Here is a 15,761-nt window from a genome sequence, read left to right on the forward strand (position 1 = left end):
TCTCAATTTTCTTTCTGTCTCATTGAATTCTAAATTACTAGTGTTGTAGATTTGAATTTTTTGTGTATCGTTTGCAATGTATTTAAAATGTCGCTATCATATTGTTAAAATAAGAATTTTAGTTGTTTATCTGTTTCGTTTCGTTTCGTCAAAATCGCTACGAAACAAAAGAAACTTTTTTAAAAATCCCCTTTACTGATCCACCTGTAGCGTCATGTATAATGCATATTTTTGACTAAATAAACATGTTTTTTTTAAAGCTTATGATGTTAATAAACTTTGTGTTAAAGGACAAGCCTCAGCTTCAATTTATTTCTTTGTCATTAATTGAGAATGAAGTGCTTCATTTTCGACAAAAACGGCTGTCTAGTACTCTTCATTAGAATCAGAGACCTACCTTATTCATGGTAGGTTCATTAGTAGCGTCATGTAGCTTTAATTTTTATAGGGATTCATTTATTTTATGGCATTTACCAACAGTTTGGTCAGCCCACAATTGAGGGGCCCAGTGGAAAACAGGCATATGCCACCGTTTCATGATTTTTTTACCTAAAAATATTCATGTTTGTTGTTTTCATATATTATTCGAAATATCACAGTTTATAGTGTAATGTTCATAGATTTCTATACAATAAAAAGTTTTCAAAAATATGTATAATTCTTCTTAAAAAAAAAATTATGGATCCTTAAGAAACGAAATTTATGCATATGTGGCATGTGTTTGTTTTCCACTGAGCCCCTCAATTTCGTAATTTGAAAGACATCTACTTCATTGACTTCAACCCTCTGCTATGTATCACATATCGCAAAAGAAACTGTCATGTTGTATATAAATCTGGCATTCGGTCAAAATATTCCGATATTAAATGCACGATATTTCATTCGTCCTTGGCATTTGCTTTATTCCCCCTAATTGACCAGAACCGCGATTGCCTCGTTATTTCGAGCTACGTGGGAATGTTCGTACCACGCATTAAAACCACAATTTGGCCCGCCTAAATGTGACATTCTTCGTAAGCACCATAAACTTTTATATAAATACCTGCATTAATTACATCATATGAAGATGCAACTATAAAACAAGAAGATGGCAAAGGAACATAAGGAACATAACCCCCAGTAAAAGCTTCATCCCAATCTCTATTATTGCACCATTCGAAATTTCGCTGCACTTTCAAAAGATCCCAAGGCCGGAGACCCTAAGGATACTTTTCAATCCCAACCGTGTGCAAAGCTTGGGCGATGTATGGACAAACCACCTTCCTAGCAGAAAGAGAAAAGGAGCGCAGGCATCGGATGGACACAGACTCAAGAGCCCGGCTCCGAGATCGAAGAGTGAGGACAGCGGCTTTCAATTTTCGCTGGCACCGCGGGGCCCGCATCGATACACAAAATGTATCCCCGGGTAATCGACCGTATATCCGTGTGTATAATGCTATATACGTACGTTAGCCCGGCTCACGGGAAGTCACGCATATCAAAGTGGCTATCAGTCAGTAAGAGGGACGAGGCGACACGCTGCCGTGGGAGGGGAGGCTCTCTCGAGGTGTACCTGTCCTCGGGGTAGGGGCACCGTTTACCACGCAGAGAGCAACGCCGGTGGTGGAGGTGGTGGTGGCGAGCCGTAGAGCCGGGCGAAAGGGAAAATGGTCGGGCGAACGCTTTTTTTTCTCCCCCATTTACACCCAGGTTTTTTGACACGGCCGTCGTTCGATCGACTTCCATTTGTCTCCGAGCATTCCGCCGACTAAGGTCCGAACACGCGCGCTCCACCGGTGCAATTCTCGTATCTGTCGGGAAGATGCGTGACGCTCGTCTCCGCCCGACCTAGCTAACCGACCGGTCCCATCTCGCGAGTTCCATCCTGGTCGATCATCCGAGTCCACGATCTCTCGTCCACGTTTCCCCAGATCAGTGCTCCCCTACGGCAAACTCTCCCCCGTTCGTGGGCCACGGGTTCCTCCGCCGCGAAGTACCATTACTTCATCCCCGCGTGTCGTGAACCACTGTGATCTCGATCTGTGCGCGGCATAAGGGCCACCCGGAAGCGTCCGCGACGATCTGTGCGCCCTGGTGAACTGAAATGAGCCACTGGATAAGGCTGGTCTAAGAAGTCGCAAGGTGAGTGTGAGTCAACCGCGGATGAGCCGATAGAACGAGGCGAGGGTTTTCTTTTGTGCTCGCCATGAGAAAATCCGCGGACTTGGCTATTGAAATCAATCCTGCCGAGGTCGTGTACGGTAACAAACGGATGGCAAGATGTACCTCGAGATTGCGTTCCATTTTTCTTTATTTGCGCTCGTTCCAATTGCTCCTAAACACTGGAAAGGAGTCTCGAGGTTGGCGGATGCGAATAAAGTTCTTAGACCAGTTGCGCGATCATTGTTCTTGTTCAGAAATTAAAGAGTCTTTGTGGAAAACACTGTAAGCGCCCAAAATCAAGTTCCACAGTATTACTATTGGCACGTAGAACATTTTCCGATAATTTTTATTTATATTTTGGGCGCTTACAGTGTTTTATGCTAGGACTCTTTAATTAGGTATATCGGAACACTTTGTTCCGTTTCGCTATTCAGTGACTGTAATGCGAAACTAAAACGATTAACGAAAAAACCTTGAATGTATCAATTAACTGCTCGTCGATCGATCGCGCAATTTCCTCGGGAATAATCGTGGTGGGAAACTCGACGATGGAAAAGCTCGCCGGTACGATGGTTCTTGGCAAAAAGCCGCCAGGAATCGTAGCTCTGGTTCCGTGATCGCCACGGGAACCGGCCAGAGTTGCAGAATATTAGCCGAGCGGCCGCGGAATTAACTGACCGTTGCCTGTAACTCGGTAGTCCACTTTCACGTGCGCAAACTTCCAGATGTTCCCGCCGTTTCTTACGTAAAACTCGGTTACCTGGAGCGGACCGTGCCGAAATGATTGTGTCGGTGCGACGGGAATCTGTGGCCCGCTACCTAGCAGCGATTACAACTCGTCACGGAACCTTAAATCGGACAATAACGCTGAAAATTATTCCCCTAATCGTGATACACTCGTTGCGTTCCGAATAACACGCGACAGTGTTCAGCTCCCTTTTACTGTAATATTCTTTTTCTTCTTGAGGCAGATCCGCACAGCAAGGAAATTCTTGTTGCGAACTAGGGTAGTGTTTGCTTTCGGGAGGGAAGATAACAATATGACGAAGAGACTTGAGGTGTTGATTGCACTTGCTCCAAAGGATGCTTCAGGAAGAGAGGAACAATGTAGAAGAAAGGCAGAAGCTTGTAGCACCTTCTATTTTAGTTTCCCAGTAGCTTAAAGTAAGGATCTATTTTTTCCTAACATCAAATTCTCTTTGTTGCAAAATCTCCGCCTGGCAAAGTTAGATAAGAGAAATGAAATCGTCGCTCAAGAAATGTTTGACATTTGATGCGGATATTTGACGTCAAAGGGATTTTTAAATGGTCGCGTAGCGTAGAAAGCTCGCGTACCTTATCGAGTGTGAAACATTCGCGGATTTGTTTAGTACGGAATATGCTTCACAATCGCGGGCACAACCTGATACATGCGGCTATATAGAGTCCAAGAGAATTTACTTTCGATTCGCGCGTAACCGATTCGTGGGCACGAACGATTGTGGAAAGGGATCGACTCCTGGCACTCTGCTCCCAAGACCGTTTTTAGCTCGGCGATCGTAACACGTTACGAACGGATTAATAGTTCACCTTTTTTAGGCAACAAGAACGATGTTTAATCGTTGATAAGCTGCTTTTTCTGACTGCCTGCTTCTTTTTCGTTTGCTATCACTGATCGAGTTTAATTGTTAACACAAGTTCCGTGCGTTATCCTTGTAAGTTCAGTCGTAAAGTCGGTAGATTTCTGATTTTATTCACCGATTGCGAGTGTATGACAGTGACTTTTTCCCCGTAGTACTAGATATATTAGGGTAATATAGAATGCCCCATAATTCCAGGACTAATCGAAGGAGGTAACTCATAATTAGAACCAAATCCTTGTGTATGAACCGTTTTCGAAATTATTCTAGTTCTGTAGACTTTCTTAAATTCCAATTGAATGACTCCAAATATAGGTCTCCATTTTTTACCCATCGAGTTACATTGAAGCAGTGCTTGATTTTGAGGAGTGAAAGTCGTCTGTAGTTAATAGGAACAGCTGTACAATCTACTGGAACGTCCCTGGACAGTCATAAAGGATTCAGCCTAAAACATTCTCAAGAATTTTTAAATTTATATCTGTAAATGTCAAGCACTATAAATGAACGTACTTACGCGAACCTCAATTTCATGACTTAACATATGTTCAGAAATATGGAACGAAGAAGACAGCGCTTTGTGCTGGAACTCGCTTAGTAGGACCAAAACAAGTGCATTCTATGAGTCTTTGAAACCAATTTCATTGAAAACGACGCCTATGAATAAAATCGATTTTTTCATCTCACTTTTGGAAAACTTCTATGTTCGCATGTGCAACTAATTATAGAACGTCCTTTGTGAAGAATTATTTGTGATAAAAAATAGTATAGGGATTGTGAAAATTATGTGATAAAAGTGGAGGTGTTTGGGTGTAGAAGCGGGAGAAGCAAAACCTGAATGGGCGATGTTAATGAATCGTAAGGCAAAGCGATCGAGTCTAACGGTATTTCGAGTACGGTCGTCGATCCGTGGTTGATCTTGATCTTCCTCCACTACACGTCTATCTTTGTGCCGAGGAAGGAAAGAGGATCGAGAGAACTCACGATCATCACGACTCGCCGCTTGCGCGAGACGATCTCTTTAGATCACCGTTTGTCAAATCTTACACACCTGGCAACCGATTTTTTATTGGCAATTTTATATCAGCTAAGATGCTTTGTAGATGAGGTATTCCACAATTTTTCCCCAGTTACCTTTCAAGTATTCCGTCTTCGTTGATAATCCTTAGAAAGTAGATAGGTTCTACAAAATCTGAGCATTTAATCATGAAGGAAAAATGAGGCAAAACAAGTCCAGTCATTGCCATTTTGGAAATTCATAATTTATCAGGTGATTTACCTAATTTGATAAGTTGAAACTACTCGTCAACTGTTTATTATGCACAAAATTATTCCTACAAATTTTAGTTATATTGTAAGTAGTGTGATAGCCATAGTGAGTGAGATATTTATAAAATGAGTCTTACTTTAAGTGAATTAATCATTTTGAAAGTAACATATTTGATATTCCCTTTCAAAATCATCGATACAATGGAACATTCTAAGGAGTTAATTATCTTTAGGGTCGTTCAATTTTTACTTAAATAATTTCTTCATTCAATCAGCAGCTCGGCTGTACCTAATTTTAATTTAAGATTCAGTTGGAACCATCCAACAATTTTTGAAGCTTCTAATCGAAATTCTTAAAGATAGAATGGTTTCTGACGATATATTATCACAGACCATTCCATTTTTTCCTTCACCGTCTACTACGATCCTCCAGGGAAATTTTTCCTGTACGATCATATTCACCACTTGGAACAACGCGAATCCCCTCTGAGGAGTATTTTCGTAAGCCCATAAATCATCAGCGATATTTGTGCCTATTTATATGCTTAGTTCAGTATAAAAGTTTCTTTTATAACTGAATTCCATATGATAGCATTTATTTATAAGGGAATGATAGCCAAGTACCATTTTCATTTCACAAATGCACACTCGCGAAAATAACTTTATTACGAAATCATTGCATAAGAAAATTACCACACATCGGTGTAATTTTCGTGAACCTCGTGTACCCAGCTTCAGCTGCACTTCGAGCAACGTCCCAATAAGATTCAGCTTTCCATTAAAAAATTTTGAAACTTTGTGAATATGTTGGGAACTTCCTCCTGATTGCAACCAAATTTTTGTTTGCTGCCCAAATTCACTCTAAGGGGGTATATTTGCCCCCTGAAAAATCCGGATATTTTCCGATTTTGTTATTACTCGTGAACTGCAAAATAATTTTTTCACCAAATGGTAGATCTAATTAAAAGAAGTAACTTTTGTCTTGAAACTTGTTATCTGGGGTTAATTTCACCCCCTTCGAATAAATTTGGGCAGCAAACAAAAATTGCGTTGTAATCAGGAGGACATTCACTACATATTCACAAAGTTTCAGAATTTTTTGAATTTTCGGGTTCGGGATCTTCCCTTGTAAGTAGGGTGGAGACGGGTTACTGGCGTTTTCAACCCTTTCTGCGCGTAGGAAACGAACCTTGGCCTTCTTTCGGGATGGTACTGTCTGCGACGGTGGGAATATTTGCGGAAACAATGATCGATCAAGGACCGCAAAAAGACAAAGAGTTTCGCGAATACTACCTACACCGCGAAGATTCGAAATCCAATCACACCTCTTGGAATATCGGAGGATAACGATTGTGGTATTATTAAACAACGGTGTCGATTATTTTTACTCGAGCAACGAAGGGAGGAAAGCGTTCTGTCACAACAGCGTAAGATAAAAATAAGGCTTGATCGATCTTCTTCATATAGTGACAAAGGGGGTAACCGAGTATTCATCCTTGATGATGTAAAAATAGCTCGTTGGAATAATAGAAGACCGCGGGATAATTTAATATCAGGGGTAATTTCGCGAAGACCTTTCCGTAGGCGAGCACAGGAATTACGGAGCTTTAATTACATTGTTAAGCGGTTCCACTCGGAAACGTATGATCTCATAGGTGTTCTCTTGCGTATAAGCACGGTTGCTGGCAATTACAAGCAGCGTTAACGGGCCAGGAATTACACGGGTAAAAGTGAATTTAAATCTGGAAGACGGCGCTCGACTTTCACACGTGCATACATTAAAGTCTTCTAAGCCTTAAGTGAGCCTGTAGAATGAAGAAATTTTGAATTAAAAGTGCAAATAGAATTCTGCTCTTACAAGGGAAGATCCCGATGCCGAAAATTCAAAAAATTCTGAAACTTTGTGAATATGTAGGGGATTTCCTCTTGATTACAACGCAATTTTTCTTTGCTGCCCAAATTCACTCGAAGGGGGTGAAATTAACCCCCGAAAATTCGGCTGTTTTCCGATTTTGTGTTATAACTCGCGAAATGTAAGAGATAGAAAAAAAGTTTCAAGACAAAAGTTATTTCTTTTAATTAGATCTATTATTTGATAAAAAAATTATTTTACAGTTCACGAGTTATAACATAAAATCGGGAAATAACTGGATTTTCAGGGGTTAATTACATCCCCTTAATTACAACAAAAACTGCGCTGTAATCAGAGGGAAATTCCCTACATATTCACGAAGTTTCAGAAGTTTTTGAATTTCCGGGTTCGGGATGTTCCCTTGTTAGTTAGATTGCTTTAAGAAGTTAAAATGCCCCCGGTGGACATTTTTAATAGGAAAGATATAAAGTGGGGCAGATAGAAAGAAATGTTCTTTGCTATAAACTAATATTTTCCTTGTTTATTCTTGCAGAATGGTGCGGAGGTTTTCGTGGTGCACGGTGGTGGCATTGGTGGTGCTGCTTTCCGTCACAACCGAAGGTCTTCGTGAGCGTGGTACTCAGGTGAGCGAGAGTTCTCGTAAAAGGATTATATCAATGTATATAAATAACATTCAGAACCAGATAAAAGTCTCAAGTTACTTCGAAAGCTTTTGGACCATTTGTGGCCTCTTTAAGATATTGTACCACTTTTGGCCATTTTATAAAAAATACAATATTTTTCCGTGTAAGCAATAAATGTAACCTTGTATTTCTGGTGGTATACTAAACAAAATAATTAAGCACATGGCCAAAAACAGTGCAATGGCCAAAACGGTAGAGTATTGCGGGGCAAAAGTGCGCACTTAAAGTTTAGACTTCCCCAAAATCCTTGGTATTATACTGATAGCCGTATCATTTTGTGAGAAATGACTACTATCCCTTATTATTCGATAGGCAGAGACTTCGTGTAAATTTACCGGTCACAACTTATATAAAATAAATATTTCTACAGTGTCAAATGCGAACTTTTACCCGACACGTGGGGCAACAGTTCGCATGTTACGGGGTAAAAGAACAGAACGAGAACTTTCCAGAAAAGTGTTTTATTTTCCAACATGCAACAGTTGTGGTAATATAGCAAAACGACTAATCTAATTTAATGACAGTGAAGTCAAGTGACACTCAGCACACAGATCGGAAGAATATTGCCGTTTATTGCCTCCTAGAGATAGATCAGCACAATTCTCGTGGCATGATTTTTCTCAGATAATCTTCTGAAAGTGGACGAATTAATTTTTCACCAGAGTAAATACAATGAGTAAAACCATCTTCTTAAGACTATTAATTTATTTTTTTTCATTTCTCTAAATTTAATTTTTATCACCGATTCCTTTATTTTTATTTTTTTTGAGACACCATGATCCCTGATTGCTCTTTTTTATGTACGTACTAACCATCTGTATATAAACAATTATCATATTTATTATCATAAAAATACTCAAATGAAAATAAAGAGTGATCCGATTCACCCCGAATAACGTGATCCGATTAGCCCCATATATAAGTATTTTCAAAGGGTGTAGATTACATAAACATATTATGATATAATAGTCTAAAATACATCAAATACTAAACTTGGACATCGTGCAAACTAATAACATTAAACACATTGGAATTTTCCAGCTTACTTTTTCTTTTAAATACGAAATTGCAGATTACGTAGGTTAGATTCGGACCAGAATTGTAACGTTCGCACGCGTCCATGTCACTGAAAACATATGCCAGCTCTAAACAATGATTTAAAATAATTAACGGGCTTTTGCGGTAGGTGCGGGGGATAGAGACGAGGTACTACGAACGATCTTAATGCTCATTTCTATCGCGATGTAAGAAATATGGACTAAATTCTTATTTTGATCCGATTCGCCCTGTGATCCGATTCGACCCGGTCTACCCTACCTACTCTATATTTTAGTACGACTGCAGACACAAGCTCCACATAAACTGGCAAAGACCAGGTCCCTTTCACGCGTCCACGGAATCGTGATTCTTTCCACTGGTTTTTTTTTAAAAGTGCAATTCAAGAGTACATCGATTCTGTGTCAAGGATATCGCGTTGCGTTTGACATAGCGGCGGGCGTTAATTTTTACTTCTATCCTTTTCGCGAAGGCTACCGAGCCACTGGAACGGCTTAATCCTTATAATTTGAATGTCTTCTGTAATCGAGGAGATGCATCCGCTTAATTACCGATGGAGGAAGCAAGCTATTTGCTGGGGATGGTCCACGGCAGCGTGGCCCTGATACGAAAGGGAAATCCTCGCGGGTTTTATAATCGCGAACGCAGTTGCGTTCCATCGCTTCCTCTTATTAGATCATCACCCGAACACAGCAATTTCGATATTTCACCTAAATTCGCCACTGGAACACGGTAGCTTACCGTTAAATTGCTCGCATCATGCGATGCGGTAAAGCTGTCGAGTCAAAGGGGCCTAGTTAATGCGTGGATGTACAGACGTTTAAAGTGTTTGAAAGCAGCCTCGAGATTAGTAGTTTTCACTATAATAGTGACGACTCTGGCTCCTGTACCTCGCCGTTTGCGAATTATTGAAACGCAAGCGTTTCGAACGGTTCGGTTGCGGAGATACAAACAAAAAAAAATATGCCAAGAGAGGGAATTGATTGCATTAGTCGGGAGATAGGATGTTCGCCGTCATTTCTCCATAGAAAGTGTTGGAAACCGTTGCATCCACTTTCCATGAAATTGTCGTTAATGATGCTACGATTGTTTTGCTTGCGTCAGGCTGAGCATAATCTATCGACTCTGTTGCCTCTTTGCCAGACGTTCATTTCCCTCTAATCCAGCTACCATCGCCAATTTATTTCGCATTAATTAAGTGGAGGTCTTGTTACGTTTATTTCACTTGCGATTTAGACAATTTAGATTATGTATCGTTTCAAAGATAGTAATTACACTGGACTTCGATAATCTTTGTTTTCTCTGATTACATCGGATTTTTCTAATGGAAACTTAGCCAGGAACAAAGCGTGCACGCAAAGACGGCAAAGGGAACGTAGAAAGTGATACTATTGCAGCTTACAGAGCAGCTTCAATATTTATGTGTAATTCACACGTAATTCGCGTCTATCGTGTTTTACTTTCGGATCGTGGTAGAACGTTCACGGGCAATTACGATGAAAATTTATTCGAGTTGTGCGCTGGAAAATTGTGCGCGAGCTGGCTGTGAATTCCGATAGTTAATCCGCGATAGTGGGTTAGATTTTCGTGTCTGATTCGCGATGGAAGATGATTTCAAAATACCTTTTCTAATCGCAGAAGTTTCTAGATTTTTGTACCTTGCAATTTTTTGTTCCTTTGTAATCTCGGAAACCTGTACGTGGGCATGGCAATTAACGTGCTATTCTTTTAATTAGAATTTGAATCAGCAATGCTCGTTTCGTTCCTGGAATACCTTTCCATGTAATTGCGAACTGTCTGTGTATGCTCTCATAACTGTCTACAGTACGTTCCCCGAGGATCTTATGTTTTCACTAGCTCAACTTCATTCGAGTTATCTCTGCGAGACCTGAGTTAATTCTACGTATAAAAAGATATACCGTTAAGGAACTAGTTTTTGATCGGTTTAGAGGGCTTCCCGCTTTAATATTTATTTTTAACCTAATAAAACTTTAAACCATAGACTTTTTTACACTAAAAGATGGATTAATGTTTAAACTTTAAGGAAAATTTTTAAAAAGGTGAAAATAAATATAATTTAATTATTTATAAGGTGTGGAATAATAAGGTGACTAGGAACTAGTTTTTGATCATCTAAAATACGTGGGAACTAATTTGTGATCAGGTCAGGAACTAGTTTTTGATCATCTAAAATACATGGGAACTCATTTTTTTATGAGATGAGGAACTACTTAGTTTTTGATCACCTAAAATACATGGAAACTAATTTTTTGATGAGATGAGGAACTACTTAGTTTTTGATCATCTAAAATACATGGGAACTAATTTTTTATCAGGTCAGGAACTAGTTTTTGATCATCTAAAATACATGGGAACTCATTTTTTGATGAGATGAGGAACTACTTAGTTTTTGATCATCTAAAATACATGGGAACTAATTTTTTATCAGGTCAGGAACTAGTTTTTGATCATCTAAAATACATGGGAACTAATTTTTTGATCAGATGAGGAACTACTTAGTTTTTGATCATCTAAAATACATGGGAACTAATTTTTGATCATCTAAAATACATGGGAACTCATTTTTTGATGAGATGAGGAACTATTTAGTTTTTGATCATCTAAAATACATGGGAACTAATTTCTTATCAGGTAAGGTACTAATATTTGATCAGAAAGCCATACTAATTAAAAAGAAACTACTAAATAAACTTACTTTTAGTATTATACCATCTAAATTTAATTTTTTGTATAATTTTATAATGTTCTAAGCTATTTTTTATTCAGGTGATCAAAAATTAGTTCCACAAAAAAAATTGGAACTAAATAATGATCACTGACTTTTCAAGCAAAGTGATACATATAATACTAAAATTCTTGCGCTACATTGTAAAGTAAACTATTATATGCAAAATCTATGAAAATACCCTTTAATGCCGCAACAACCAGCAAAGAAATCGACTTTGACGTCGATGGTGATCTCTTACTTCGAACAGTAAGAGATGGCTTTCAACAGGGGCTCCCATCAAGTGGGCTACCTTACACATTTATTTTCACGAAAACTAACAATTCTAACTGCTTTCATATACAACACATATAATTTTTATATTCGTAATTATTTCAAACAATTATTTATTGACATAAACTTAAAGGAACGATTCATTTCATGAACTGATAAAAAAATTAGTGCCTGATCAAGAACTAGATCCTTAACGGTAGTTAGCTCTATCTCTATTATAAGGTTTGTTTGTACAAATGTGCAGCTATTAATGACGCAAAAAATACAGTACTTAAACTGTGCCTGCCTTGATGGCCAAAGGGTTTAAAAGGATCCGTATCAGATCAGTCTTTCTACGTGTGATTAAATGAAGCCAATGCAAGAAACGCTAACATTCATAAAACGAGAACTAGGGAAAAATCAATGGGTGCTCTAAAACTTTTACTTTATAATTCTGAAAGTTGCGCACCAATCCTAGCTCGTCAAAAAGGTATGAAAGTATGTATAGGCACCTAATGTTACAAAAAAAAAAAAAAAACGGAGATGGAGACTGACGTCGTCCACTTGATTACTCGTTCTCTCGCTGCGTTATCCGTAATGCAATCACGAAGAAGATCTCGAACGTTCGCGTGGATTCTTTCTCCGCAAAGGTTACCGAAACGTGTTCTTCTTGTTTAAAAATGATCGCCGCGGATCCTTTCATATTCCGCCAAGTCATAAGCGCGGCTCCTAGCCACGTGTCGACGATTGGAAAGTTTTGATCGTAAATAGAAGTAACAGGAACCGAACGTTACGCCAGATGCATTTCTGTCGCGTGTTTCAGGTGTTTGCCTGCGCCGTTCGAAGGGGAAAGGGTAGATATGGTTACCAGAGCTCTTTAAGACAAATTTGACGACCCATAGTGGGATCAATCTTATCCTTTTTCGGAGATCGAAGTTCCACTTAAATTCTGCATTTTTCTCATTATTTTATAGCAAATGTTCCCGTGAATGCTGCCCGTAAATAATGAATCGAGATTAGCGTGATTGTTTCATGCATCAGCTATCTTGAGCGTCAATAATACTCTCATTACAGTATTATTACAAGGTTTTTTCCCCACTTAATGATTGTTCTGTTTCACGTTCGATTCCTAATGCAACTATCCATCAAAGTGTTCTCACAGTCGAATTCGACGTCGGTTCATTCTCTTTTCGGGCGTTCTTTCGTAATTACTTCCCTGTTCTCACCTTTCTCGTGAAATGTTACTGAAACGCCCTGTACTGCTGCCAGCGAATGTCGGAAGTATCGTGGAGCGTGGTTTCGTGTACACTCCATTACAATATTGCGCTGTGATCACCTAAGGCACCGTTTCCTAAACTGTGCACCATGGGATAGTAATGTTCCCTGCGATATGAATACGCATTCCGCTAAAAGATACTAAAAGTATATATTGCTAAACTGAAATTTAACCAGAGAATTATATTATTTTGGGGTTTGGCGGTCCCTGAGACACGAGTACTTCACCAAAAGAAACTAAAATTACAAGCTGCTAAATTAAAATTGCTTAAAATACTTTAGATATAAATGGAAATTCGACCAAACTGAAATTCAACAGGAGAAGTGTATCACCGCTCGAATTTCAAAATTTTCTCAAAACAGAGTTTACATATCGCTGAAATTTTTTTTTTAATTCGGAGTTTAGTGTCGCGTCAACTTCTTACGATGATTATTCGCGGTTATCAGCGGTTGAATTGAAACTTATATTAACTTGTCAAACACCTTCATTTCTTCAACCCCCCCAAAAAATGTGGCGACGCAAAATTTTTCCATTCGTCCAGAACATCATTGTATCGTCATTGGTGAAGGTGTAACAGTTTGGGAAATGCTGCTCGAAGGTAGCGAGGGCGTTCGCTCCGAAAATCGTATCGGCCGATTGCGTTACGTTCGAGCGAGCCCGCAAGTGTATCGTATTTTCAAGTGCCTTGATAGCAGATAGCCGAGAGACACAGAGAGCAACGTAGGGAAAGAAAGGAAGAAGGAAAAGAGACTGCAGGTTCGCGTGGACCACGCCTAGTCGTGCGCCGGTCTCTCGTAACAAATAATACAACGGGTGGTCGTAAATTTTGCGCATTTCCAGCCGGTTCAGATATTTTCTAATGACGGACAACGGGAGCTAGTGCCTCTGTGACGGAATCTCGTAGCTGGGTGCGGGACAGGACGCCAATAGGGTCGACGGTTCAACCGGACATGATTATGCGTGTTATTGAATGACGATATTGTTGCACAGGTGGCTGAAAAATAGCAGTAATCGGCGGGTTTATTAAAAGAGTCTGGCCATTAGTTTTCAAAGCACAGTGTAGATTGCGTTCTGTAATCAGTATCTGAAGATAGGTGCACATTTTCCACAGTTACTGTTGTCGCATTGATTTGTTGGTGCTTATAGAGAATTGAACAAAAGCGTTTCGCGGCCGAGAAATGGTTAATTTGTTAACAAGTTGGGAGACTTTATAGCGTCGCTTGGAGAACTTCGACACTCGCTTGAGGGATTTTGTTTATTATGGAGATAAATGTTGGAGGGGCATTAGAATTATTTCTTAGAACTGTTAGGTCCCTTTAGAAACGAGATTTAATGTTGTGTTACTATCGGAAGGTCTATTAATAAATATAGTAAAATAGTATTGATCCTTTAAGTTTTCGAGAATATTAGTTTTCGAGGTATAAGTTTGTCCCGGTCACTATTATTGTACTATTTAGGTTGCTGCAAGAATTCTGTTTCTCAGGAAGAGTACTACACTATTCTTTGGAATATCGATGGTTCAGTAGTATTGGAATATCGTACATAAGTATATTTAGCCATTAGTCTTCTTTATACTGTATCCGATACATTTCAAACTCTCGAATTAATAGAATCCGACATGAAATTAAAATCAGTAAAATTTAAAATTACAGCCAGATCAGTAACCTCTCATTTGGTTTATGGAAACGATACGTTCAGTCTACCTTTACAAAAACGTTGATCTAAAACCAAAGGATTAGTTTCACATTATCTTAATTGCTCTCATATTCCTTTAGATGTATTTGCGTTTTTCCTCCGTTATCGTTGCAAATTGCAACATACATGAGCATTTAAACGAGATTCTAGTTCTATTTAAGTATCTAAGTTTAATTATCAAGTTCGATATTATTTATCAACTAACTACCGATTAATTTCCAATTGATTTATAGCTGGATCAATCTTGCGAACTGTTTATAAATTCTTCTAGATTCACTCGAGATTTTCACACCTAACATCCTCTGTTTGATCCACCCGTTACGTGAAGCTCGAGTATCACGCGTTTGTTCAACTTTATACGGTGCTGCGAGCGCATTCTGCAGGATTATCTGTTCTAAATTTCGATACGGCGTCTCCTATTCGTTAAATATCTACATTCTATTCGCGACGACAAACAGGCGACAGGTCGGCATAATATAGCCAACCTTCTGCAATGTTAATTACCCTAGACACAGCTAATTAATTTGACGCGAACAGGATATGCGTGACCGTCGTAATTTTCGCGCGAACTGAAAAGCGACCACCTTTGCGTCAGTTCTCACCAAATAATTTCATGGACGGCGATTATTTGAGGACGATTTTTACTTATTGAAAGGGAAATATGTTGACCATTGCGTGAGATATATTGCCGTTCATAAGTATTACGTCATTAGGGCACCTACTCTGTGTAGAATTATTGTGAAAAATATTGCAAATTTATTGAAGACTTCTAACAAATTTCACTGTATTTGGTATTGTAAATTGAAGCCAGGAAACAAAAGCAGTGAGAAGTATCGAATCTGTACCAAATATCCCATTGTGTGCAAATGTACCAGGAGTCCTAATATGTATGGATGGCAGTGTATCTTTACGATCCCCGCCAGCGTTTCAATTTCGTAATTTTATTGCTTGTCGCCTAGCAAGATTTAGCCAAGCATCGTGAAAGTTTCATCTGCCTGCCTCTTGACGAATTCGCGATATACCGTGAAATAAATACGCGTGCAATCAGCCAAAAATAACCGTTGACCGACTTTCGTGATGGTAAAAAGCACTTACGTCTTTCTGTCCGTAAATACGGTTTCATTAATAGTGAAATGTGGGGCATCGCGGGTCG

General features: G+C 39.1%; 1 protein-coding gene across 7 annotated transcripts in view; it reads left to right on the forward strand.

Moving 5' to 3' along the window:
- The window catches only part of LOC143372791 (uncharacterized), an 82,904-nt gene that overhangs the window by 9,876 nt on the left and 57,267 nt on the right, over positions 1–15,761 (forward strand). For 6 of the 7 annotated variants that reach the window (XM_076819325.1, XM_076819329.1, XM_076819332.1 and 3 more), the window contains exons 1-2: positions 1,597–2,121; positions 7,433–7,523. In XM_076819325.1, the coding sequence (XP_076675440.1) occupies positions 7,434–7,523 (90 nt within the window). In that variant the 5' untranslated portion in view covers positions 1,597–2,121; position 7,433. Of the gene's footprint in view, positions 1–1,596; positions 2,122–7,432; positions 7,524–15,761 lie in introns of those variants that run through there. The other variant, XM_076819326.1, reaches the window with a different exon arrangement.

The sequence above is a fragment of the Andrena cerasifolii genome, chromosome 9, assembly GCF_050908995.1.
Source record: "Andrena cerasifolii isolate SP2316 chromosome 9, iyAndCera1_principal, whole genome shotgun sequence".
Classification (NCBI taxonomy): domain Eukaryota; kingdom Metazoa; phylum Arthropoda; class Insecta; order Hymenoptera; family Andrenidae; genus Andrena; species Andrena cerasifolii.